Source organism: Leopardus geoffroyi, chromosome B2 (genome assembly GCF_018350155.1).
Source record: "Leopardus geoffroyi isolate Oge1 chromosome B2, O.geoffroyi_Oge1_pat1.0, whole genome shotgun sequence".
Taxonomy (NCBI): Eukaryota; Metazoa; Chordata; class Mammalia; order Carnivora; family Felidae; genus Leopardus; species Leopardus geoffroyi.
The window spans coordinates 152,310,797-152,332,719 of record NC_059332.1 but is presented as its reverse complement, the minus strand read 5'-3'; the positions used below and the strand labels follow the sequence as shown (position 1 = coordinate 152,332,719).

Here is a 21,923-nt window from a genome sequence, read left to right as displayed (position 1 = left end):
ATTTCAATGTCCCTAAATAAAATTTTATGTTAACAGTACCACACTCATTCATTCTTGTGCTGCCTGTGGCTCCCTGCGCAGTCTGAATGCAGAGCTGGGTAGCAGCACAGAGACCACATTGCCCCCAAGGTCTAAAATATTTACATCTAACTCTTTGCAGAAAAAGTTTGCCAAGCCCTGATCTAAGGTAAGGGATGAATATCCCATTATCAGTTATTTCAAATATACTAAAGTAGTTGAAAAACATTTTTTCTGACTCTACCCTCCCCAAGTCATGCATTGTAAAAAACTTAAGAAAAAATAGCATAAATAAAATGAAATAAAAATAAAAATCATCGACAACCCTGTCACTCAGATATAGCCATATTTTAAAACATAGCTTCTGGTCCTTTTTTCAGTGCATGTAAAGCATTTACCCACCCAGCTAAGAGGCCAAGTCCCCATTACAGTGCAAAGGGATGGACAATGAAAGATTTTACTTGTGTTTCATTTGCTTACACATAAGAGTTTAATACAGGAAGAATGAGCTTCATGAGATATATTTAGAGCCAAGTATTGTGGCAGTAATGAACATGAGATGTTCTGAACAGTGGGACATGCTGATGGCAGTTACTCCCACCCTTAGCATCATCTGGGAATTTGTTAAAACTGCCAATTCTTGGGGTGCCTGGAAGGCTCAGTCGGTTAAGTGTCCGACTTCGGCTCAGGTCATGATCTCACGGTTCGTGAGCTCGAGCCCCACGCTGGGCTCTGTGCTGGCAGCTCGGAGCCTGGAGCCTGCTTCGGATTCTGGGTCTCCTCCTCTCTCTGCCCCTCCCGCCTGCCTCTCTCTCTCTCTCTCTTTCTCTCTCTCTCTCTCAAAAAAATAAATAAATATGTGTATTTTTTAAATTACCAATTCTTGGGGCCCTGCCCTAGGCCTCCTAAATATAATTCCAGGGGGCAGCGGGCAGCAATCTGTTGTAACATGCTCTCCAGATGATTCTGGTGTAGGCAAAGTTTGAATACCACGAAACAGCTAAGAAATAATTTACACAGACAAAAATAACTTAAAAAAAAAAAAAGCTAAAAAATCAATTACATAAACAAGAATAACTTACCAATAATTAAATTGGTTCTTGAGGTCTAATGATAGATTATAGAAAACTACCAGTTTGAAAAATCATGTCCGCAGAAATTAGAGAATTTTAATCCTAAATTCAATCAATTATTCAGTCAAGAAATAGGCACTGAACACCCATCTGCATGTTAATGTAGGAGGTAAGACACCACCACAGCCTTCTCCAGAACGTGAGGGTCTTTGTCTTTAATACAAGACCACATATTCTGGAGCTGTCATCATTTCATGCCACAAGCAGTACTCGCTGGGCTGTAAGGGGACCCTCTGATGACCCCATGTAACAGCTGTAATTATAAGGTTGGTTCTCTTCCTAAGTACTACCCACAGATTTACTCCTCAGTTGATACATTTCATCATCTTAAGCCATAAAGGGTGAATTTCTTTGAAGGATCATTTACATTAGTTCTCTTCTACTCATAAACTGATTCTAGTCAAAGTGGTTTTTAACCTTGGTATGATAACCCAAGAGGTTGGGCCTACCTAACACAAAAGATACTGTTAGTAATTTCAGTTTAAGGGGTGCCCAAGTGGCTCAGCTGGTTGAGCATCTGACTCTTGATTTCGGCTCAGGTCATGATCCCAGGGTTGTGGGATCGAGCCCTGCGTTGGGCTCTGTGCTGAGCATGGGGCATGTTTGGGATTCTCTCTCTCCCTCCCCCCAACTTGTGTGTTCCCTCTCTGAAATAAATAAAATGAAAACCAAAATTAAAAGAAACCTAATTTGGGGGCACTTGGGTGGCTCAGTTGGTTAAGTGTCCAACTCTTGCTTTCAGCTCAGGTCATGATCTCATGGTTCATGGGATTGAGCCTCATGTCAGGTACCATGCTGATGGCTTGGAGCCTGGTTGGGATTCTCTCTCTCCCTCTTTCTTTGCCCTTCCCCCCGCTCATGTACACATGCTCTCTAAGTAAATAAACTTAAAAAAATTATTAAAAAAAAACCCCACGAAACCTATTTTGATCAGAATTTCCAATTCTGATCAGCTCAGAGCTCCTCTCTTTCCACCACAGCCACACACACACACACACACACACACACCCCTCACTCCTGGGGACAGACAAGACTGTGCCCGAAAAGATCAAGGGTGGCCCCTATACTTCCCCCAGAGCTCCATGGGCAGCTGAGATGTTTCAAAGAGCCACAGACCTAAAAAATCAATCTCATCTTTAGGTCATCAACTAGCATCGCATCTAAAACACATCAGCTTCAAAAACCTGCTTATGTAACTTGGTAAAAGATTTTGTGTGAACAGATGGTCAGGAAAGCCTAGGAGCCCTCCAGGGGACCCGAGTCCACAGAGGTGGGGCGGAGGGCTAGGGAAGGAAGTCACTACTGTGAACGGCAAGGGCGAAGACCTTCTCGAGAGATACCTGGACGACCCACTGCTGGCAAAGGGCTGCTGGCTGCACCTCTTGAGTAACAAAGTAATAGAGCAATGGTTCTGTTTGTGTTTTTACAGCAGTGAACAGGACTGAGTAAAGACACTCTTGAGACTCTAAGCCATGGCCATTGTGTACACTTTTTATATGGAAATATGTATTTCAACAGCTGTGACTTAAGACTTATCTTATGGCTATCTCCCTTGCACATCACTAGGGTGATAAAAACCACACACCTGTCTGGTTTGTGCCCACTGTCAGGATGTGACTGACGAGGGTTCTCAAAGTTAAATACATCTTATATCTCATGTTTACCTGGGAAGACTTTATTATTTATTAGTTCATGAGTTTGATTTACATGAATATTTGTTTAATAGAGCATTCCTGGCCAAAATAAAACAAAATTAAAATCCCTGAGGACTTATATGTGAACTGAATCTTCACTATGGCTGGGTAAACTTCAAGAGCCTATTTATAATGAGGAAAAAAAATTCATTCAGCTATAAACAGAGTAGAATGCATTAATAACACATTCAGCTCTAAATGTACATGGATGAAATGTCTAATTTCACGCTTGCGAAACGACACTGTTATACCACATCTACCTAATGCACTCAAAATACAGTGAATGTGGCTATAAAAAGCAGTGTGAAATTCAACTGTTGGCTTATGACTCAAATGTGTATTTGTAACACATTATCCGACAAATCTTCAAACTATTTTTACAAATGGCAAGAAAACCACAACTGAGGTTTTAAACCCATTTCTCTCTTTTTTAAAAATGTTTGTTTATTTATTTATTTATTTATTTAGGGAGAGAAAAGCATGTGCACACAGCGGGGGAGGAGCAGAGTGAGGGAGAGAGAGAATCCCAAGGAGCCCAGCACGAGGCTCCATCCCACAAATGCGAGATCATGACCCACGCTTGTATCAAGACACCTCACTGACCTGAACCACCACGGCCCCCCAAACCCATTTCTCTTGATCCAAGATCTCAGGTAGGCAGTTCCAGAAGCGGGCCGTCCTGTCATCACCTCCTCACCTGGTGTGCACCCGATGGCAGCTGGGGATTTCTACTCACCACCCATAGAAGCTGCCAACATTTGACAACTTTCTTGATCTGCACCCATCAGGTGTCAAGATGAAAAGTGTCAACAGTATATAGAAGAGAGGCTGAAATTAGAAAGCTTCACTACCACTTCCCAGCAAATGAGACATGAGTTAAACACAGCCCTTCTTTCAGGAAATGTACCATTTCATGTCATTTCACTTTGTAAAAGTCTCCTAAGAGGACCTGAAAGATTTTGGTGAGTAAAATGTCCTTATGCAGCCAGAAATACTAAGTTTATTTACTGATTCTTGAACAACACTTGAAAAAAACTGCAGGTAGACAAATTGCCAATTAGAAGTCTATAATCAGCTGTCCCAGGTTTCTAAAATAAGGGTACGCTTATGGGGACTGAAAAATGACAATGAGCGGGGGAGAAAATCACTACTACTTTGTCTAAAGAAAAAAAATCTCCAATTCTGGAGATAAAAATGCTATTTCTAATGCCTGCCTGTTGTTTGCTCCAAGACTCATTCCACGAAACGTGGAACACTGGTAAGTGAGGAAGAAGAAAGAAAGCGGGTTGCATGTCCCCAGACTCTTCAGGAGCTGTGTCTGGGGAAAGGAAGCTAGATTTCCAGGTACACCCTTCTTGCATCATTGGAAACAGCATGTCTCACGATATGTGGTGAGATAAATGAGAGCTGTAACATGTAGCAACACGTGATCCCTGTAACACAGATTAGGCACTCGCACATACATCTGACTGTCTACAACCTGCACACACACACAAATACACACACACACACACACACACACACACGGGACATCTGACTGTCTAAAACCTACATACACACACAGGGGACATCTGTCTACAACCTGTACACACACACACGGGGGACATCTGACTGTCTACAACCTGCACACACAGGGGAACACAGGAAGATCAGTGAGCAACCTGAATAAACTATGCCAGTGATGACATTTACTTTTCTGCTCCCTGACTGGTCAATTTTAATTCTTTCTCCTTTTTAGGTAACCTCTGCAATTTTTCTGCTCCCCTGTTTCCTTTCCATTTTGTTGAAAATATCTTATGATTTCTGTTTATTTCTACTATTTAAGAAAGCAAGCTAAATCAAATGTGCTGTTAGAAGAAAGCCCTTAAGAGAAAAACACTCTGGTCTCTCTACCAGAAGATTCACTGAAAATATAACATTTATGGAATCAACCTGATTGAAGCTCTCTCAGGAGAACAAGAAAAATCAGACGTGTGTCCTGAGGTGACACTCCTTCCACCGACAGCACTACTGGCCTCACTTGGGAACAAGGGCTCTGATCAGACCTCAGGGGCATTTCACACCCACATGAGAGGCACCTACAGGTGTCAAGTCTTCTGATGTAGGTGTAAGGAAAGCACCGGTCAGAGGATTCCATGGTTTTTAACCACATGTAGCCTCAGCCTCGAAAAACGCCTGTCACAGAAGCATGGACAGTCTGTTCCTCCATTTTAGTTTAAAAACCATTTGGCATGTTTCCTCATGGATACAGAAAAGTATTTAATATTAAAAAAAAAATCTTGTTAAAAAAGCGGCGGCGGGGGGGGCGGGGGGGGAGGAAACGCCTGGGTGGCTCAGTCAGTTAAGTGTCCGACTCGATTTCAGCTCAGATCACGATCCCAGGGTCATGGGATGGAGCCCAGCAGCGGGTTCCGGGCTGACAGTGGAGCCTGCTTGGGATTCTCTCCCCCCTCTCCCCTCCTCTGCCCCTCCCCCGCTTGTTCTCTCTCTCTCTCTCTCTCTCTCTCTCCCCCCACCAACTTGAACATGCTCTCTCACTCAAAAAATAAATTTAAAATTTTGTCATATTTGTATCATTAACACAAGCATAAACAAGCAGAGCGACTCATGTACATTATCAGCAACGGAAGCTCAGGACCACATCCAGGTCACTGGCAATGGGGGACAAAGGAGCCTTTCAGACCCGGCCCTCTGCACGAGCTCTTCCTAGAGCAGAGCCCGGCACGCTGCCCCGCGTGGGTCTGCATCACAGGCAGAACCTTGTGGGGCCAGTCATGCCAAGGAGACTTTTTGCATAAGCCCCAGAAGGAGTCTCTGTGATAATTTTATGACTTCCAGAGTTTATTAAAACATTTTAGGGAGTGGCCTTTAAAACTAACTCATAATATAATGACGAATAGCCAAACATTCTCTTTAACTCAAACCATTTAGAAAACTATAATAATCCCTTTTCATATTATTTTTGGAAAGACACAATAAGATGGAAATAATAAAACATTTCTGAAAAATTATTTTGGTTATCCTTTCAAAATATTTCTTGCTGTAAACACAAAGGTCAATTCATCTTCATTTGTTTTTTTGATAAGTACCTTTTTAGGTGTGCATCTATCACTGACTGAGAGAATAAGGAAATATTCTCTATAATAACTTTCCTCACCTTCTCCCCCAGTACAATTCTATTTAGAAGAAAAATACTTTGCAGTGCTCACATCCTTATTTGGTAAACTACAGGCCCATGTGATTAAAAATAATAGTGGCATGAGAGAATTTAATGCATACAAAAACGGATTATCAAAATTTTAGAAAATATTTGTTCTCTGAAACAATGACAAGGAACACTAAAAATAAACCCTCACCCCGCCCCCCCCTTGGACCTGCCTCTGTGTAGAACACCACCTGAGTCATAAATCCGTGCTCTTGTGTAGGTACCAAGAACTCACAGGAAGAAAGGACTTCAGCTAATTTCTAGGTGACTTTGTTTTTCCTTCCCTCCCATTAAGGGTTTTAAGATAACGTTCGTGGAAGGAAAATCTACTTTTCCAGCTGAAATAACTTCCCTTTCTCTTCCCTTTTCAGTTCATCAAAACATACTTCCAGGGGTATGGAGGAGACAAGAGTTAATTTAATCAGAATATCAAGAACCCAACCCTGTGAATTTAGTGGACATTTACTGAGCGATGACCAGGCACGAGGCCTGGGGATCTGGCAGCAATGGGCTCAGACCCGCAGCCATGCTCCTCTCAGAGTGGCTCGCTCTCCCCTAGTGTGGGCCTTGAACAGAGCACAGGTGGGGTGAGGCAGTCAGGCAGCAGACTGGCCCAGACTGTTCCGAGCTGTCGAACGCCCTTTCCTCTGCTACATTTGAATGTTGTTAGACAGATACACTCCTCTTGGGCCCAGGGTTAAAATGAAAATTGGCTTAAGCGCAGTTCTAGTAAAATATGTTTCCACAATGGATCCATTACTGGATTTGTATCAAATGGTGAACAAATTTGATTTATTGAAACCAAAGCTGTCTGTACCTGGAATGTTCATCTGCAGAGGCCTGACGAGGTCCGGGTGCCTCAGTGGGTTCCCAGAGTACACAAACCACTCCTTGACAGTGGGGCAGGTGCTGGCGCCATCTGAGTAGAGACAGCCGGATCAATAGATACGCATGAGTACCGACACGCATCACCAGGCTAACAGTGAGACAGACCCAGCTCCCCCGGGGACCAATTTCAAGCTGGTGAGTACAGGGAGTCCTTACATCCAAGGTCACTGAGAGGGACCTCAGGCAACCAACAATTAGTTCCCTACCCTCCGATCCCATTTCAACAAGAACAAGAACCTCTGGGGTGGGAGAGCCGGCAGGATAACTTGGGTAAGTAAGCAATGATGGAGGGCAGAGGTAACCACCTAGATGGTTCCTATAATGTCCTTCCTTTTGGGCCCTCACACTGCTCCACATAGCATTTAGTGAAAACTGGGAGGACAGTCCTTTCTGGTCTTCAATCTACTATTTAATGCAACTATCAAGACTACTATGACATTAGACAATTCAAAAAGCTGGTAGGAATAATATAGAATGAAGGCATTTCTGGGACGCCTGGGTGGCTCAGTTGGTTTAGAATTCGATTCTTGATTTCGGCTCAGGTCACGATCTCAGGGTCATGGGATCCAGACCCATGTGGGGCTCTGTGCTGACAGTGGAGCCTGCTTAAGATTCTCTCTCTCTATCTCTCCCCCCTCCCCTGTTCACGTGTGTGCTCGCTTGCTCACTCTCTCTCTCTCAATAAATAAATAAATAAATAAAGTAAAAAATAAAACAGGCATTTCTGTATGCTGGATCATTAACTGCTATTAAAAATTCAGTTTATGGGGCACGTGAGGGGCTCAGTCAGTTAAGCGTCTGATTTTGGCTCAGGTCATGATCTCGACCTTTGCAAATTCGAACCACACTCAGACTCTGTGCTGACAGCTCGGAGCCTGGAGCCTGCTTCCGATTCTGTGTCTCCCTCTCTCTCTGCCCCTTCCCCTGCTCACATCTACCTCTCTCAAAAATAAATAAACGTTTGAAAAAGAAATTAGAAAAAAATTCAGTTTGTCTTCTGTTCTACCTTACTCCGTAAGCAAAGGTGGAAGGTGGCTCTCCTACCGCACACACTCGCCTAGCTTGGGGTCTCCGGGCTGCTGTCTCTTCAGCACCCAAACCTCCTGCCTCCACACCTGCCTCCCCTTCCCCAGGGCCCTCTTGACCACCCCCTGACCCTTTGAGGTCTGGTTTCCTTCCCCACACGGCCCAGCCCTGCTTAGACTGTCTTCAGACTCACCCCATCCAAGCCATTGTCCCTGTAAATGCAGGCTTTTTGGCTTTTGCTTTTTTACAATGGAAGTTAGACCAGGCTGCACACCCTAAATGGAAATCGCACAATAAAGCCCAAGGTGCCAGCATAAGAATGTAGACCTGGGAGCACGAAGAGCCCCGCAGCCCCCGCCCCACCGCACGCCGTGTGCCCTGGCGTCCTCACCTAGATCTGCACACGGTGGGCCTGCAGCACCCCTAGGTCTCTGGCTCACCAGTGCCTGGGGTTGTGTGCTGCTCGGCTGGGCCCCCGAGGACCCCAGCTCTGGCTCACATCCTGCTCCCTGGCTACAGCACCTCCCATCCTCCACCCCACCATGCCCTTTCTCATCTCCACATGTGGATGTGGTCCACACCCCTCCCCTCGCCCCTTCCTCCACTCAAGACCTGTGTGCTTCCCCACCACAGTTCTCTGGCCGACACTGCACGTGCCTGCTTACTCCCCTCACTGCCCACCCGACAGAGCTCCTGGTACCAGGAGAGAGTCGTCGTCATGGTCCCAGGGCAGATGCTTACTAACTTTAATGAACACATTCAACTTAGCCTAAATCCCACACATACAAAAAGAAAAAGAAAAAAAGAAACTCTGAATAGTATTCTTACGGCTGCTAAAAAACAAACAAAAACACCCAACCCACTTTCCACGTAATCCTCTTGGCCAAGGTATTCACCACCCTAAAAAACAGTCAGCTGAGCGAATGGTGTTCTAAGCCACTATTTCCAAAAGGAGAGCATTCTCTCACACCCAAGACAAACCTCACCGGCTTTCGGCGTCTCACTGGATGAGGACACTCAACCACCGTCACGCGCCTAGTCTGCCGACTGTCTCCTTAGCAAGACTGAAACATTTACAAAACCACATTTTATGTCATCTTTCATCTACAACTGCTCCAAATCTCTAAATATAAGGGTTTGGGGTTGACTTCTCAGAGTTTTAATTCCAAATAACATGAGAAGAAAGCAGTTTCATGATAGGCACTGGTATCCTTTATTAAACAACACCAGGTACATTTTCTTTTATTTCCTCTCCTGTTAAGGCCTAGAGAAGTCAGTTTTTGGACACATATTCCAAGAGAAATGCCACACAGCAGTCACTTACTCAGCTACCATCCAGGAAGAGCTGCCCAGCCCAGTGAGACCAGCTCAACAGGATCCATACACCCTGCTTCTGTGCAAGGCACACACTGGGCCGAAGACCAGCAGAGACCCCGGCTTCCCCCTCTTCTCCAGAATTCTCATCAGCACAGACAGCAAATTTCTTCTTTTCTCCACGATTTAGGCCAGTAGGGTTAAGTCCACATTAACCCTTAACAAAGTGTCTCTTAATTAACAAAAGAACAAAAGCTTTTGCTTTTAAGGTGACTGACTTAAACCCAATGAGTTTCATTGACCACACAATACAGTCACGGAACAAGACTGAACCACGCTGCTGAAAACGCAGTACCTGTCAGCTACTGACCACACAGAGGCTTGAATATGAAAACCCGCAATTTCTATCACATAACAAATTAGCTAGCCAGAGGATTAAAGTTAAAGCCGCCCTGCTGATCTGAACTTTCACTCCCTAAATGAACTTTTATCTGAAGCTGTGGGCCAGGATACAGGAAGTGACAGAGATATTAACATGAGTATTTTTCTGAGGTGCAGGGCAAGTAAAGGAGCATTAAATCACTTTGTGGGGGGGGGGGGCGCCTGGGTGGCGCAGTCGGTTAAGCGTCCGACTTCAGCCAGGTCACGATCTCGCGGTCCGTGAGTTCGAGCCCCACGTCGGGCTCTGGGCTGATGGCTCAGAGCCTGGAGCCTGTTTCCGATTCTGTGTCTCCCTCTCTCTCTGCCTCTCCTCCGTTCATGCTCTGTCTCTCTCTGTCCCCAAAAAAATAAATAAACGTTGAAAAAAAAAATTAAAAAAAAAATCACTTTGTGGGTTCTGCCCCTCCCTGCGTGAGCTGCTGGGCAACAGGGACACCCAAGGTGCATCCTCACTTCCTTCCTCTATCATGAGAGGCCACAAGGGCAGTGCACGGTAGCTAGAAAATGTCAACATTTACAAGAATTAAGTTTTATAGTCTGGTTAATGACTTTTCCAAACCTAAATATTCAGATGGCAGCATTTTCACTTTTATTCAAATTATCCCTCTCACAGACGCGGTTAAACTCTGCAATCCTTCCAAAACCCAGAGCTAGATGTAAAGTGTTACCTGAGATCCCCTTAAAAGAAACAGATACTGCTGAAAAATCCTAGGGGTTAGCCTGTTATCTGGGGTGCCACATAATTTCAGAGATTTTTCTATAAAACTCCTTAAAGAAAACAGAGGCAATAAACTCTTGGACATTGGTGCGAGCGATACTTTTTTGGATCTGTCTCTTGAGGCAAGGGCAACAAAGGCAAAAATAAACTATTGGGACTTCATCAAATTAAAAAACTTCTGCACAGTGAAGGAAACCATCAACAAAACCAAAAGGCAACCTACTGAATGGAAGAAGATATTTACGAACAACATATCCAATATGGGGTTAGTATACAAAGAACTCCTACAACTCAACACTAAAGAATCAAACAATCTGATTAAGAAATGGGAGAGAGGTCCAGAACAGACATTTTCCAAAGACATCCAACAGACATCTTTCCAAAGATGGCCAACAGACACATGAAAAGATGCTCAGTGTCACCCATCATCAGGGAAACACAAATCAAGACCACAATGAGATGCCACCTCACACTTGTCAGAATGGCTAGAATCAAAAAGACAAAAACAACGAGTGTTAGGGAGGACGTGGAGAAAAGGGAACCCTTCCTCACTGTCGGTGGAAGTGGAAACTGCTGCCACCGCTACGGAAAACAGTATGGAGGCTCCTCACAAAACTAAAAATAGAAATACCACGTGATACAGTAATTTCATTTCTGGGTATTTACCCTGATAAAAAGAAAACACTAATTTGAAAAGATATGTGCAACTCTATGTTTGTGGCAGCGTTATTTACAATAGCCAAGATATGGAAGCAGCCCAAGTGGTCCACCGATAGACCAATGGATAAAGGTACACACACAAACACAGAGGAATTATCAGCCAGCCATAAAAAAGAATGAAATGCTGCAACAACAAAGATGGATGTAGAGGGTCTTATGCTAAGTGAAACAAGCCAGATGGAGAAAGACAAGTACCATGTAATTTCCACTGGTACGTGGAATCTAAAAAAAAAACAAAACAGATGTACAAACAGAAAGAGACTCATAAATACTGAGAAAGCGGAGGTTGCCAGAGATGAGGTGGGGGGTGGGAAGGGTGGATGAAACAGCGGAAGGGGATTAAGGAGAAGACTTCCAGTTACAAGACAAATAAGGCACGAAGACGAAAGTACAACATAGGTAATGTAGTCAATAATGTGGGAATAAGCTTGTATGGTGACAGATGGTAACCATACTTATCATGCTGAGCGTTTTTAATTTATATAAATGTCGAATCACTGTGTTGTACACCTAAAATGAATATTGTATGTCAACTACACTTCAATTAAAAATGTTAAAAATTAAAAAAATAAAACTCTGTTTAACAGGAAAAACAAAATTTCAGAGGTTTTAATCTGGCATGCACTTTGCAACTACAGCAGAAACATGGGCAACAATTCGGTGTGTCTGAATTGAAATGAAATAATCTTCTTAAATGCCTAAAAATCAAGAAAAAGAGAAGAGGAAATTAAGTTTGGTAATTCCTAAAAGAAAAGGCTGATTTCTCAGACTTTCGACTTGCCAGGCTGCGCGTGCAAAGGAGTGAAGAACTTGAGAAAAGTTCTCTGCTAGTTTAACTCCCTTCAAGCTGTAACATTTTATATGGAAAAAGGAAAAAAAGACATAATCAAACTTGGTCTTCTGCTACTCCCAAAGGACGGACACACGGCTCCACTGCGTACAATCTTCTGTATGTAATGAAGACATCTCTTCTCGGAGCAAAGTTGTGGAAGTGTCCACACTGGCAGCCCCTCCCCAGGAAAACTCTGCCTCGCTTATGCCCACTGCTCCTCCGCAGGCGTGTGCTGGGGCAGCAGCGGGCCAGGGGAGAGACAGTGAAGAGAAGCAATGTTGATCACAACCTCTCAATTACTGGGACTTCCAAGTTTGATAACATCCCTCAGGCTTTTAAAGAAAGAGATCTGTCCTTAGGGTTCTGTAATATTTTTATACTGCTAGTTTACTCTATGCTTATATGTGGCCTTAGTCCTGAAAAAGTTAAAAAAAGTTCCCCAAACATACTCTCTTGTGTACACGTATCTAGGATTTTAATGAGCCGGTGGCCTGGACAGTGACTATTTACCCACGGGGCTGGCTGCCCCATCAGGAGAGCACCAGCCTCCTCCAGCTGTGTGGGGGTCCCTAGAAGAGCGCTGGGGGAGAAGGAGGGCAGAATGGCAAGGGAAGAGTGTGAACCCCCCCCCCCCAACCGCAGACGGCTGCCTGCGTGCACGGCTCTGGCCGGCCTCTCCGTCGGCGGAGCAGTAAAGGAGGACACACTTTGCCTTTGCTCCGGCACCTTCCTGAGTTTTTTCCATTTCCTAAAATGTATAAGGCTTCACAGTGATGTAAGCTAAGCTTTTCATTAGGAGACAGTCAGAACCTGAAGTAAAGTGAGAACGGGCATGAAGGCAGGATGGGAGGAGGCGGGAACGACGGCAGCCGGTCTGGGGCCATGACACCACCTGGCCGTCTAAACAGCACACAGTTGGCCAGACAGAAAACACGGAGGAGAGCTGCCAGCTAAGCACCCCAATATAATCAGAGGAGGTGGAGTACCCAACGGGCCAGCCATCCGAGCTGTACCCAAAACTGGGGACTCTGAAGCGCCCGCCTGTCAGTCCAGTGCCGGCGCTTTTTGGCTCAGGCCTCCGGTGTCGGCGGCTGCGCGAGTTTAAGACTCAGGGTCTACACCTGTGGGGTGAGAGGCGCCTTTGGTTCTAAATCTCACTTCAGTCAAGTGGCTCCCGCCTGCCAGTCAGACTGGGCTCAGAGAAGGCTGCTCGCCTGTGGGACTTGAAAGCCCATCACTCTTTCTCCTGTGTCTGAAATTCCACCGTTACAGTCCTCTTCTAAGGAAACCTTTGTTAAGTGGAAATACTCCTGAAATGGTCATATTTTAAACATATACTCAAAAATCAGATCACAAATCACCTAATTTATACCAAGAATCTGCAGGGCACAGTAAAATGCCACCTGAACAGTCTCTGCTAGCTCAGCTGACAGCAAACGGGGACAAGGGACATCAGACAAACAAGCCCATAAACAAATTGTGACGAGATCAGAACAAACATACACGGTCCTTTTTTGATAAAGGAATAAGGGAGGAATTTGGGGGAGGTAGTTTTTAAGGGCATAAAGAACAAACAGAATTGATCAGAATGGCCTGAGCTAGAAAAAAGTAAAAGTTGTATCTGTCAACATGGATATAGTTTCTAGAGCAATGCAAGTCGATGGGACCACTTGGGTGTAAAGGGGTCAAACGCAGTGTGAGCACCTCCCACATATGGGGGTCGGCAGAGAGCAGGAGCTGGGGGAGGAAGGCCGGGAGGGACATGGGCCATCGACGTGGGGTCCCAGCAGAAAGCTCACCGCCAGGGAGGAGCTGGCGGACAGTGTCTGCAGAGAGCAGACAGGTGGAGGACTCACGGGGGCAACAGGCCTTGATGGAGAAAGGAAGTAGAGACGGAAACTTTTCCATATGTTGACAATGAAGTGGTGAAATGTTCCCACAGTGTAGGAAAAACAAACCAGGAATTAGAAGATTAAGAAACACAGAATATCATCCTAGGAAGTAAAACATCCATTTCTTAGCAGTTCTAATAACAGAAACAGAGATAAGAGAGAGGAGAAAAATTTGTAAACATAAAGGATAAAGAAGCTATCATTAAAACTTTGCGGAGAAAAGAGAGGCACCAAAAAAGGAACTAGAATCACACTGGCATCACACTGGCGCTGACTTCATCAGCGCCCCCGATACTAGAGCAGGGTGGGAGGTGGCCAAGGTGGGGGCAGAGCTGCTTGGCCAGCGTTCCCACCGACACCTCTATATCTGGACAAATTTCTTTTTTTTTGAGTTTATTTATTTATTTTGAGAGAGAAAAATATTCATTTATTTTGTGTGCTCACGAAAGCAGGGGAGGGGCAGAGAGAAGGGGAGAGAGAGTCCCAAGTAGGCTCCGCACCATCAGAGCACAGCCCTGTGTGGGGCTCGAACCCACAAACTGCGAGATCATGACCTGAGCCGAAATCAAGAGTCGGACGCTTAACTGACCGCACCACCCAGGCGCCCCTGGACAAATTTCTGAAGCCACTGCATTCTCGAGTTGGACAGAGGCCTGTGCAGACTGCGGCCTCAGGAGGGAGAGCCCGAGCAGAGCAAGAAAGTCTCTGAGATGAGGAGACAGAGCCTGTAGATCAAGACTGCTAGGACAGCTGGGAACGCAACACAGAACAGCAAAGACTTGGCCCTATGCAGAAAGGGGCTCCCAAACTCTGCACGGAAGTCCTCGTTGAGAACCGAGCTCTGTGTCTAGAGCAAAACTCAGGGAGGCTGGACAAGACAACTACTGACCGGCCCCACTGAACCACCACCAGAGCCTGCACAGAGCTCCGTGACATCAGAGTCCTACCAGCCAATGTGCAGAGACTTACTTCATCAGGCACCTAGCACTCAGGTGACAGCCCAGGAAGGCCAACAGTCAGGAGCCGGGCCACTCCAGCTCTAGAGTGAAGTTCCCACAGACCCATCCTAATAAAGCGTAAAATTTAAAGGATCAGGTAAATTAACTGCCTGACAGACCACAAGACAATACCCTTCAGTGATCCAAAATCTTCTAGCTTACAATCTAAACACAATGGAAAAGAGGAAAGCAGAAATACATGAGAATAAGCAGAACCCTGGGGCCCTCTTATAAGGAGGAAACTCAGTAAACAGACCCAGGACCACAAATGACGGGGCTGATGGGAGTTAGTTAGTGGACAAGGACTTGGAAACAGCTCCTATGAATAAATTTAAGGTTTTAAAGGCAAACGTGAAGACAGGGGAAAAAAGAAAAAAAAAAAAAAAGAAATGGAAGATTTTTTAACAGCAGCTGAAAAACACAATATCTGAAATAAAGATTTCACTGGATGGGTTATAGCAGATTAGATGTTACAGAAGAAAGGCTCACAGAACTTGAAAACCAAGCTAACGGGAGATACCCAAATCAAAGCAGAGATAAGAGGCTTAAAAAGCAAGTGCTCCTTGGTATGCAAGGAGCACATGAGCCATAAATCACGCCTGTAAGCTGGAGGCCCGGTGTGAGAGGTGAAAGCAACGGAGACAGAGAACAATGTTTGTTGATGTAATGCTCACTTTGTTTCAAATTTGATAGGAAATATAAACTCACTGCTCCAAGAAGCGTGAGAACCCCAAGCAGAATAAACACTGAGGGTACCACTCCAAAGCTCAGTTAAACAAACTGCTGAAACCAGTGCTCAAGAGAAAATCTTACAAACAGCCAGAGAGAAAAACACTCATTACAGATGGGGAACCACAGTAAGAAGGGCCACTGTCACCACATGACAGCCAACACAAGCCAGAGACAACATAACGTCTTTACAGTGCTGAACAACAAAAATACCTAAAATTCTATGTACAGCAAAATTACACTCCTGAAATATATTTTCAGGGAAAAAAATCAGGAAATTGAAATGAGCATGATAAGAAATGTAACAGCCAAGTTCTCTAAAGGAAGAAAGATGATACTAAAGGAAATTTGGATCTACACCAGAAATGGTAGACATAAGACTTCTCATTTGAAAACTCCTCTCAAAAGCAACTGACTATTGAAGATAATGGTTGGAAAATTACAGCTGATGGGCCAAATCTGGCTTGCTTGTTTTTATACAGTTTGAAAGCTTAAAATCTTTTCACATTACTTCAAATGACCAGAAAATTATCAAACAAAGTATATTCTGTGGCACAGGAAGATAATACAAAATTCAAATTCTGTGGCATGAGACAAGGAGATTAAACGTTATTGAAACACAGCTGACTCGCGGAGCTCCACCCTGTCACGTGTGCGCGACAGCAGCAGGGCTGTGTTACAGAGGCTACAAGGGCGCTCAAAGCCGAAAGTATTTACCGTCATCAGGCCCTTCGCAAAAAAACTTTGCCAACCCCTGGTTTAAAGTAAAAATAAGAATCACATATTATGAGATTTAAAACCTATGCATAATCTCAAAAGATTATACGTTATAGGCAATATTCTTGACATGACCAACCATTTCTGTGACACTCTCAAAAAAACCAAAATGCAGAGACGGAGGACAGACAAGCGGCCAACAGGGGACAGAGCCAGAGGGCAGGGTACAAAGTGATGGCATGAGAGAGTTCCTCTGTGGTGATGGACCAATTCTGTATCTTGACAGAACAGAACTGCACAAAACTATACACACATACAACCAAATGAGTGAATGTAAAAAAATGGTAAAAGTGATAAAAATTGTATTAATGTGGGGCACCCGGGTGGCTCAGTTGGTTGAGCGTCCAACTCTTGGTTTCAGCTCAGGTCATGATGCCAGGGTCATGGGATTGAGCCCTGCGGTAGGCTCTGTGCTAAGTGTGGAGTTTGCTTTAGACCCTCTCTCGCTCACTCGCTCTCGCTCTCGCTCGCTCTCGCTCTCTCTCCCCCTCTGCCCCTCCTCTACTCATGCTCTCTAAAAAAAAAAAACAAAACATACTAATGAATTAACATATACTTTACTACAGTCATCTTTGTGGGGGGGAATTGGGGTAAGGGTACATGAAAGTCTATGCACTATAAAAAGTTTAAAAATGTACAGAAGACATAAAACAATAACAGCAAAAATGATGGGGAAAATTAAAGTTCACTGCTATGAGGTTTCCACATCACACACAATGCAGTATCGTACTATCTGAAGGCAAACTGTGGTAACTTAAAGGTGTATACAGCAGTATCAGGCAAAGCCAACTTTAAGACAAGGAGTATTACCAGATTTTTTTTAAGGGAAATCCCATAATGTTAAAAGGGTCAATTCACCACTAAACATAACAATCCTCGACGTATACGCACCTAACAACAGAAGTTCAAAAAATCTGGAGCAGGGGCGCCTGGGTGGCCCAGTTGGTCAAACACCTGCCTCTTGATTTTGGCTCAGGTCATGATCTCACAGCCATGAGACAGAGCCCCGGGTTGGGCTCCACACTGACAGCACAGAGCCTGCTTGGGATTCTCTCTCTCTCTCTCTCTCTCTCTCTCTCTCTCTGCCCCCACCGTGCCCTGCTCGTGTGCACATGTGCACTCTCTCCCTCAAATAGTAAATAAAAAATAAAACTTTTAAAAAGTTAAAAAAGATATCTGAAGCAAAAACTAACAGAACTGAGGGAATAAATAAAAACATCCACAGTAACATCTGCAGATTCCAACACTCTTCTCTCAAGAACTAAGCACAAGTCAAAAGAAAACTGGGAGAACAGCCCTGTTAACACCACTGATACTCCTGGAGCAGCAGCTGCAGAACAGACGTGGTTTCCAACACACGTGGGATAACAGCTAAGCAAACGACACAGAACACGCCCCATTCTCATCACCGGAAGTAAACTGGCGGTAGCGACACTGTATGTTCACGTCCTAATAATCTTTTTTTTAGTAATTTATTTATTTTAAAAATTTACATCCAGGTTAGTTCGCATATGGTGCAACAATGATTCCAGGAGTAGATTCCTTAAACCCTTACCCATTTAGGCCATCCCCACCCGTCCAGCAACCCTCGGTTTGTTCTCCATATTTAACAGTCTCTTCTGTTTTGTCCCCTCCCCATTGCTATATTATTTTTGCTTCCCTTCCCTTGTGTTCATCTGTTCTGTGTCTTAAAGTCCTCATATGAGTGAAGTCACAGGATATTTGTCTTTCTCTAATTTCGCTTAGCATAATACCCTCTTAGTTCCAGCCACATAACGTCCTAATGATCTTAACTTCATGTAGAAAGCCACAAAGTTGAAAAGGAAAAAAAGTAAAGATCAATTGTGAGGACGAGTTCCTGTCTTCACAGAAATTTTTCCTGTTATTCTGGTTATGTAATAAAGTCATCAATATGGCTGCAAATAAATCACACTAACAAAGTCTGAAATTTTAGTAAACTTTATATACTGGAACTGAAATGTTCTGTAATGTAAAAATTCTTTCATGGTTAAGATATTTTTTTTTATCATGGGAATCAATGTGAAATCACTCATGCGAAGAGTGAATATGGAGAGAGAATCACATAAGAAAAGAAATAGAAAAAATTACTTAAACAATACCTGGTCCCGAAGTTTATCCCGTAGGTTCTTTTGTTTCTGTTTTAAATTAGCATAAGCATCTTTCTTGTGTCTTTCTTAGGACCCATAAGCCTCTGAAGCCTGACAGCACACATGGGAAAAGGCAGTATGTCCTGGGCAGTGCCGGGAATCTAGTAAAACTGGATTCAAAGAACTCTGCCACTCCATCTCCCAGCAAAGAAAAGAATGATTACAGCATCTGAATCTGACAATTCTGTCACCACCTTTAGGTCAGGTAAATGTTTACTTTCCGGAATAACAGAATACTACTAACACCAATACTGTATTGGTATGTTTGGAAATAATGGGAGTTTAGGCAGAAGGACCAAAGACACGCTTTCATTGGGACCCTGCTGCTTCTATCTCCAGTCCTGGTCACAGTGTGAGAGGCCCCGTTTCTCATCAAAGCGCTCTCGAGTCAGACAGCAGTGTCCCAGGAGGCCTGTCTCGGGGGAGCAGGACCTTACGCAGGAGGTGACCCATGTGTCATGTGTCCCTAGTCTCTACTATGAAGTGCTCTTCTCCACTCATGATGCCCCCCCAAACTGCTCCGAAAAGAGAGCGATAGGGTCTAATGAATTTTATACCTGGCATTGAAGGCCCCCAGGTTTTCTGTTCTGGTCACTGACAGTCCTCCCCCTACACAATTGTTGCTACTGCACGATGAAAATATTGATAGGAAACAACAACTGCTCTAAAGGAAAATGTTGTTTATACTTTAAGATATGATGTACTAGATTTTATGAATTTATTTTATGAAAATCACATTTTGAGGGGGGAGTGAGTAGGCACTGTCTTCTAATAATAAACATACCCCACACTCCTGCAGGAAAAAAGGGTTTTCACATTTTTAAAAACCACCAAACCTTCTAAGGAAGAAAAATACAAAACTAAATAGAAATAATTATTATATGAATTATTATCATAAATTATGAATTTATAATAAATTAAGTATAAATAGATAAAACATAAGATTTTATAACAACGATGCACTCTTCTTTTAATGAGTACTGATCAACCGCTTACTAATTAGAGAGAGATGCCCCCTGGCGTTTTCCCTTAATGCCGTACAGATGTGACTGGTATTCTCAATGACAGATTTTAAAGACAAACAAACCCCTTTCCAATCGTATCCGCGTCCTGAAAGAATGCATTCCACCTCATTTGGCCCGTTTCTCAGACTCCACCTCCAGAGAGCACTGCTGCTAAGCGGCCCGCCCCACTCACCTTCGCCGCCCCCCAGCAGGAGGGAGTAAACGCGCTGGCGCACGGGGCGGTAGACGAAAGCCTGGCTGGGCAGAGCCTGGTCCAGCGCGTCCTCCAAGGTGTTGCTGCATTCGATCTCCCCGCTGCTCATGATGTTGTACACCAGGTAGCTCTCTGCCTGGACGTGATGTGCTCTAGCAATCTGTTCAAAATTCAGATATGACTGGTTTCTCCTTGAAAACAAAACAGTAACCTCTAAAGAGAAAAAATCAACACCCCTGTATCACATGCCAGTGTTTTTCGGCTCTCGGAAATGGGGCAACCGTCCCTCAAGCTCACGACATCAAGCTGGCGTCTCTGTTTTCCTTCCTCGGGGCATCTGGGCTCGAATCGGCTTATTCCTCCTCCACCTCCAGCCTCCCAGTCACCAGCAGACTCAGCACACAGCGTGTTGTCTGCCCGATGACGGGCATTACTATGAAAACGTCGACTGACTTCGGCCCGTTCCTCCCCTCTCCAGTCCACCCTCCATAGCACCCACAGCCTGTGTTCTTCGAAGAAGGTCCAGCCACTGCCCTCCCCAGAGCGTCTGAATGGCTACCACAAACCTTCACCCTAACACTCAAGGCCCCGGCGTCCTCTTTCCAGTGCACCAACACCCCCGCCAGAGCCCACCGCCATGCGGTCACAGTGGAACAGCGCCACTGTTCCTCAGGCATAGTCAAGCCTCCCACAGCCTCACTTGGGCTCCCGGAAACGCACCCCTTCTGGGCCTTCCCACCCCCCACCTCACAAGCCCCTCTCCCGTGACGGTTCACCTCAAGTGGCACCCTGTCTTCTGCTCCCAACTAGAGCCCACCTTCCCTTGCCTAATGGTGCTTCAGGCCATACACAACTGGGAAATGAGCGTGGGTCGGGAACCAGCAGGGGCCGGGTCAAGACGGGAAAGGCAGAGAGCCCAGGGCGATGCTGCCTCGTACTCGACACGAGTCCCGGGCTGGCTGAAAGGCAGACCTTGCCCTCCTCTAGGCACTGAGGTACCCTGCAGGCTCCACTTCTGCACCGCCGTCCTTTGCCCGCGTGCCTTTCCCTGTCCTGTCCTTCAGGCAAACTGCTACGGTGGCTCCAAGGTCTCTCTCTGAAGCCAGGCCTGAGCAGGAGCTGACCAATTCTTCCGAGCTCGCACTTCTAGACTACTGACCACGACCAACCCGCCTCTCCCCATGCGAGAGGGAGCACAGATGTGATCTTGTAAAGGGTCAACCTTGCAGTTAGAGGCTTGAGTTCAAAGCTAGGGTCTGCCAAGTACTGGCTGTGTGACTGCAGGCAATGTCATTTAGCCCTTTCGCAACATGTTCTCACGTGAGGAGGGAGGCAAGCGTGTCTACCGAGAGCTGCGTGACAATTAAGGCCGGCGATGTGAGGAACGGCCTCCAGTAACTCCAAACAGCCGTACAAAGATACGTCAGTGGAGAATCATCTCTGCATGGTCCGTATTAAACTAGCATTCTCACATCCAGCCTCATGATAAAACCAAACCAAATAAACAAGCAGAATTAGATTTAGGTCTTCTCTGTCCATTTCCCTCACTTCGAGTGGAGTCTGCTCGGATGGTGTCCAAGTCTGTGTGGAGAGCAGGCCTCTCCCCATGCGTACCTCTCCTTCTCTACTGTCCAAGCACACTTCCACCTGGGGTTCAGATTCTGCCCTCCCTCCAATTTCTAACCCACGTTTTTTTCCTTCCATGAAGCACCTTTTAAGGATGCTTCCAGGTAGGATAATTTTAACTCCTTAATACTTTTTCACCTGTAATTCTCTTAAAGTACATATTGCATTCTACTTTTTACCGTAATTTTTTGTTACTAAAGGAACTTGTCTGCTACAATGTATGTAATGGAGGAAGAGGTGAAGGACTTCTCAAGACAGGAGAACCCATGTAGTTGTACAGGACGGAGGGAAGGAGCCACCAAGGGAAAGGCCCTAAAGGTACGAGAGAAAAGGAATCCTGCCTTCAAGATTCAGTGAGACACAGTGTGACGGGCACAAGGGGCTCAGCAGTGGGAGAAACAAACGAGACCCTGCCCTCGCAGCACCGTCCCGAGCATGACATTCCAGTGAGGCACGCGCTACAGCAGGTGGGTGGCTGGTCAGGGCTTCTCTGAGCGAGTGACCGCCCAGATGGGACAGAAGACTA

General features: G+C 45.1%; 1 protein-coding gene across 20 annotated transcripts in view; it reads right to left on the bottom strand.

The window, feature by feature from the left end:
- The window catches only part of FAM120B (family with sequence similarity 120B), a 112,401-nt gene that overhangs the window by 60,308 nt on the left and 30,170 nt on the right, over positions 1-21,923 (bottom strand). For 16 of the 20 annotated variants that reach the window (XR_006717753.1, XR_006717754.1, XR_006717755.1 and 13 more), the window contains 2 exons: positions 19,751-19,931; positions 6,868-6,969 (listed from right to left, as the gene is read on the bottom strand). Coding sequence is in view for 14 of the 20 variants with exons in the window: in XM_045500362.1 (XP_045356318.1) it covers positions 6,868-6,969; positions 19,751-19,931 (283 nt within the window). In the remaining 6 variants the exon portion in view is untranslated. The other 4 variants (XM_045500375.1, XM_045500365.1, XM_045500373.1 and 1 more) reach the window with 4 other exon arrangements.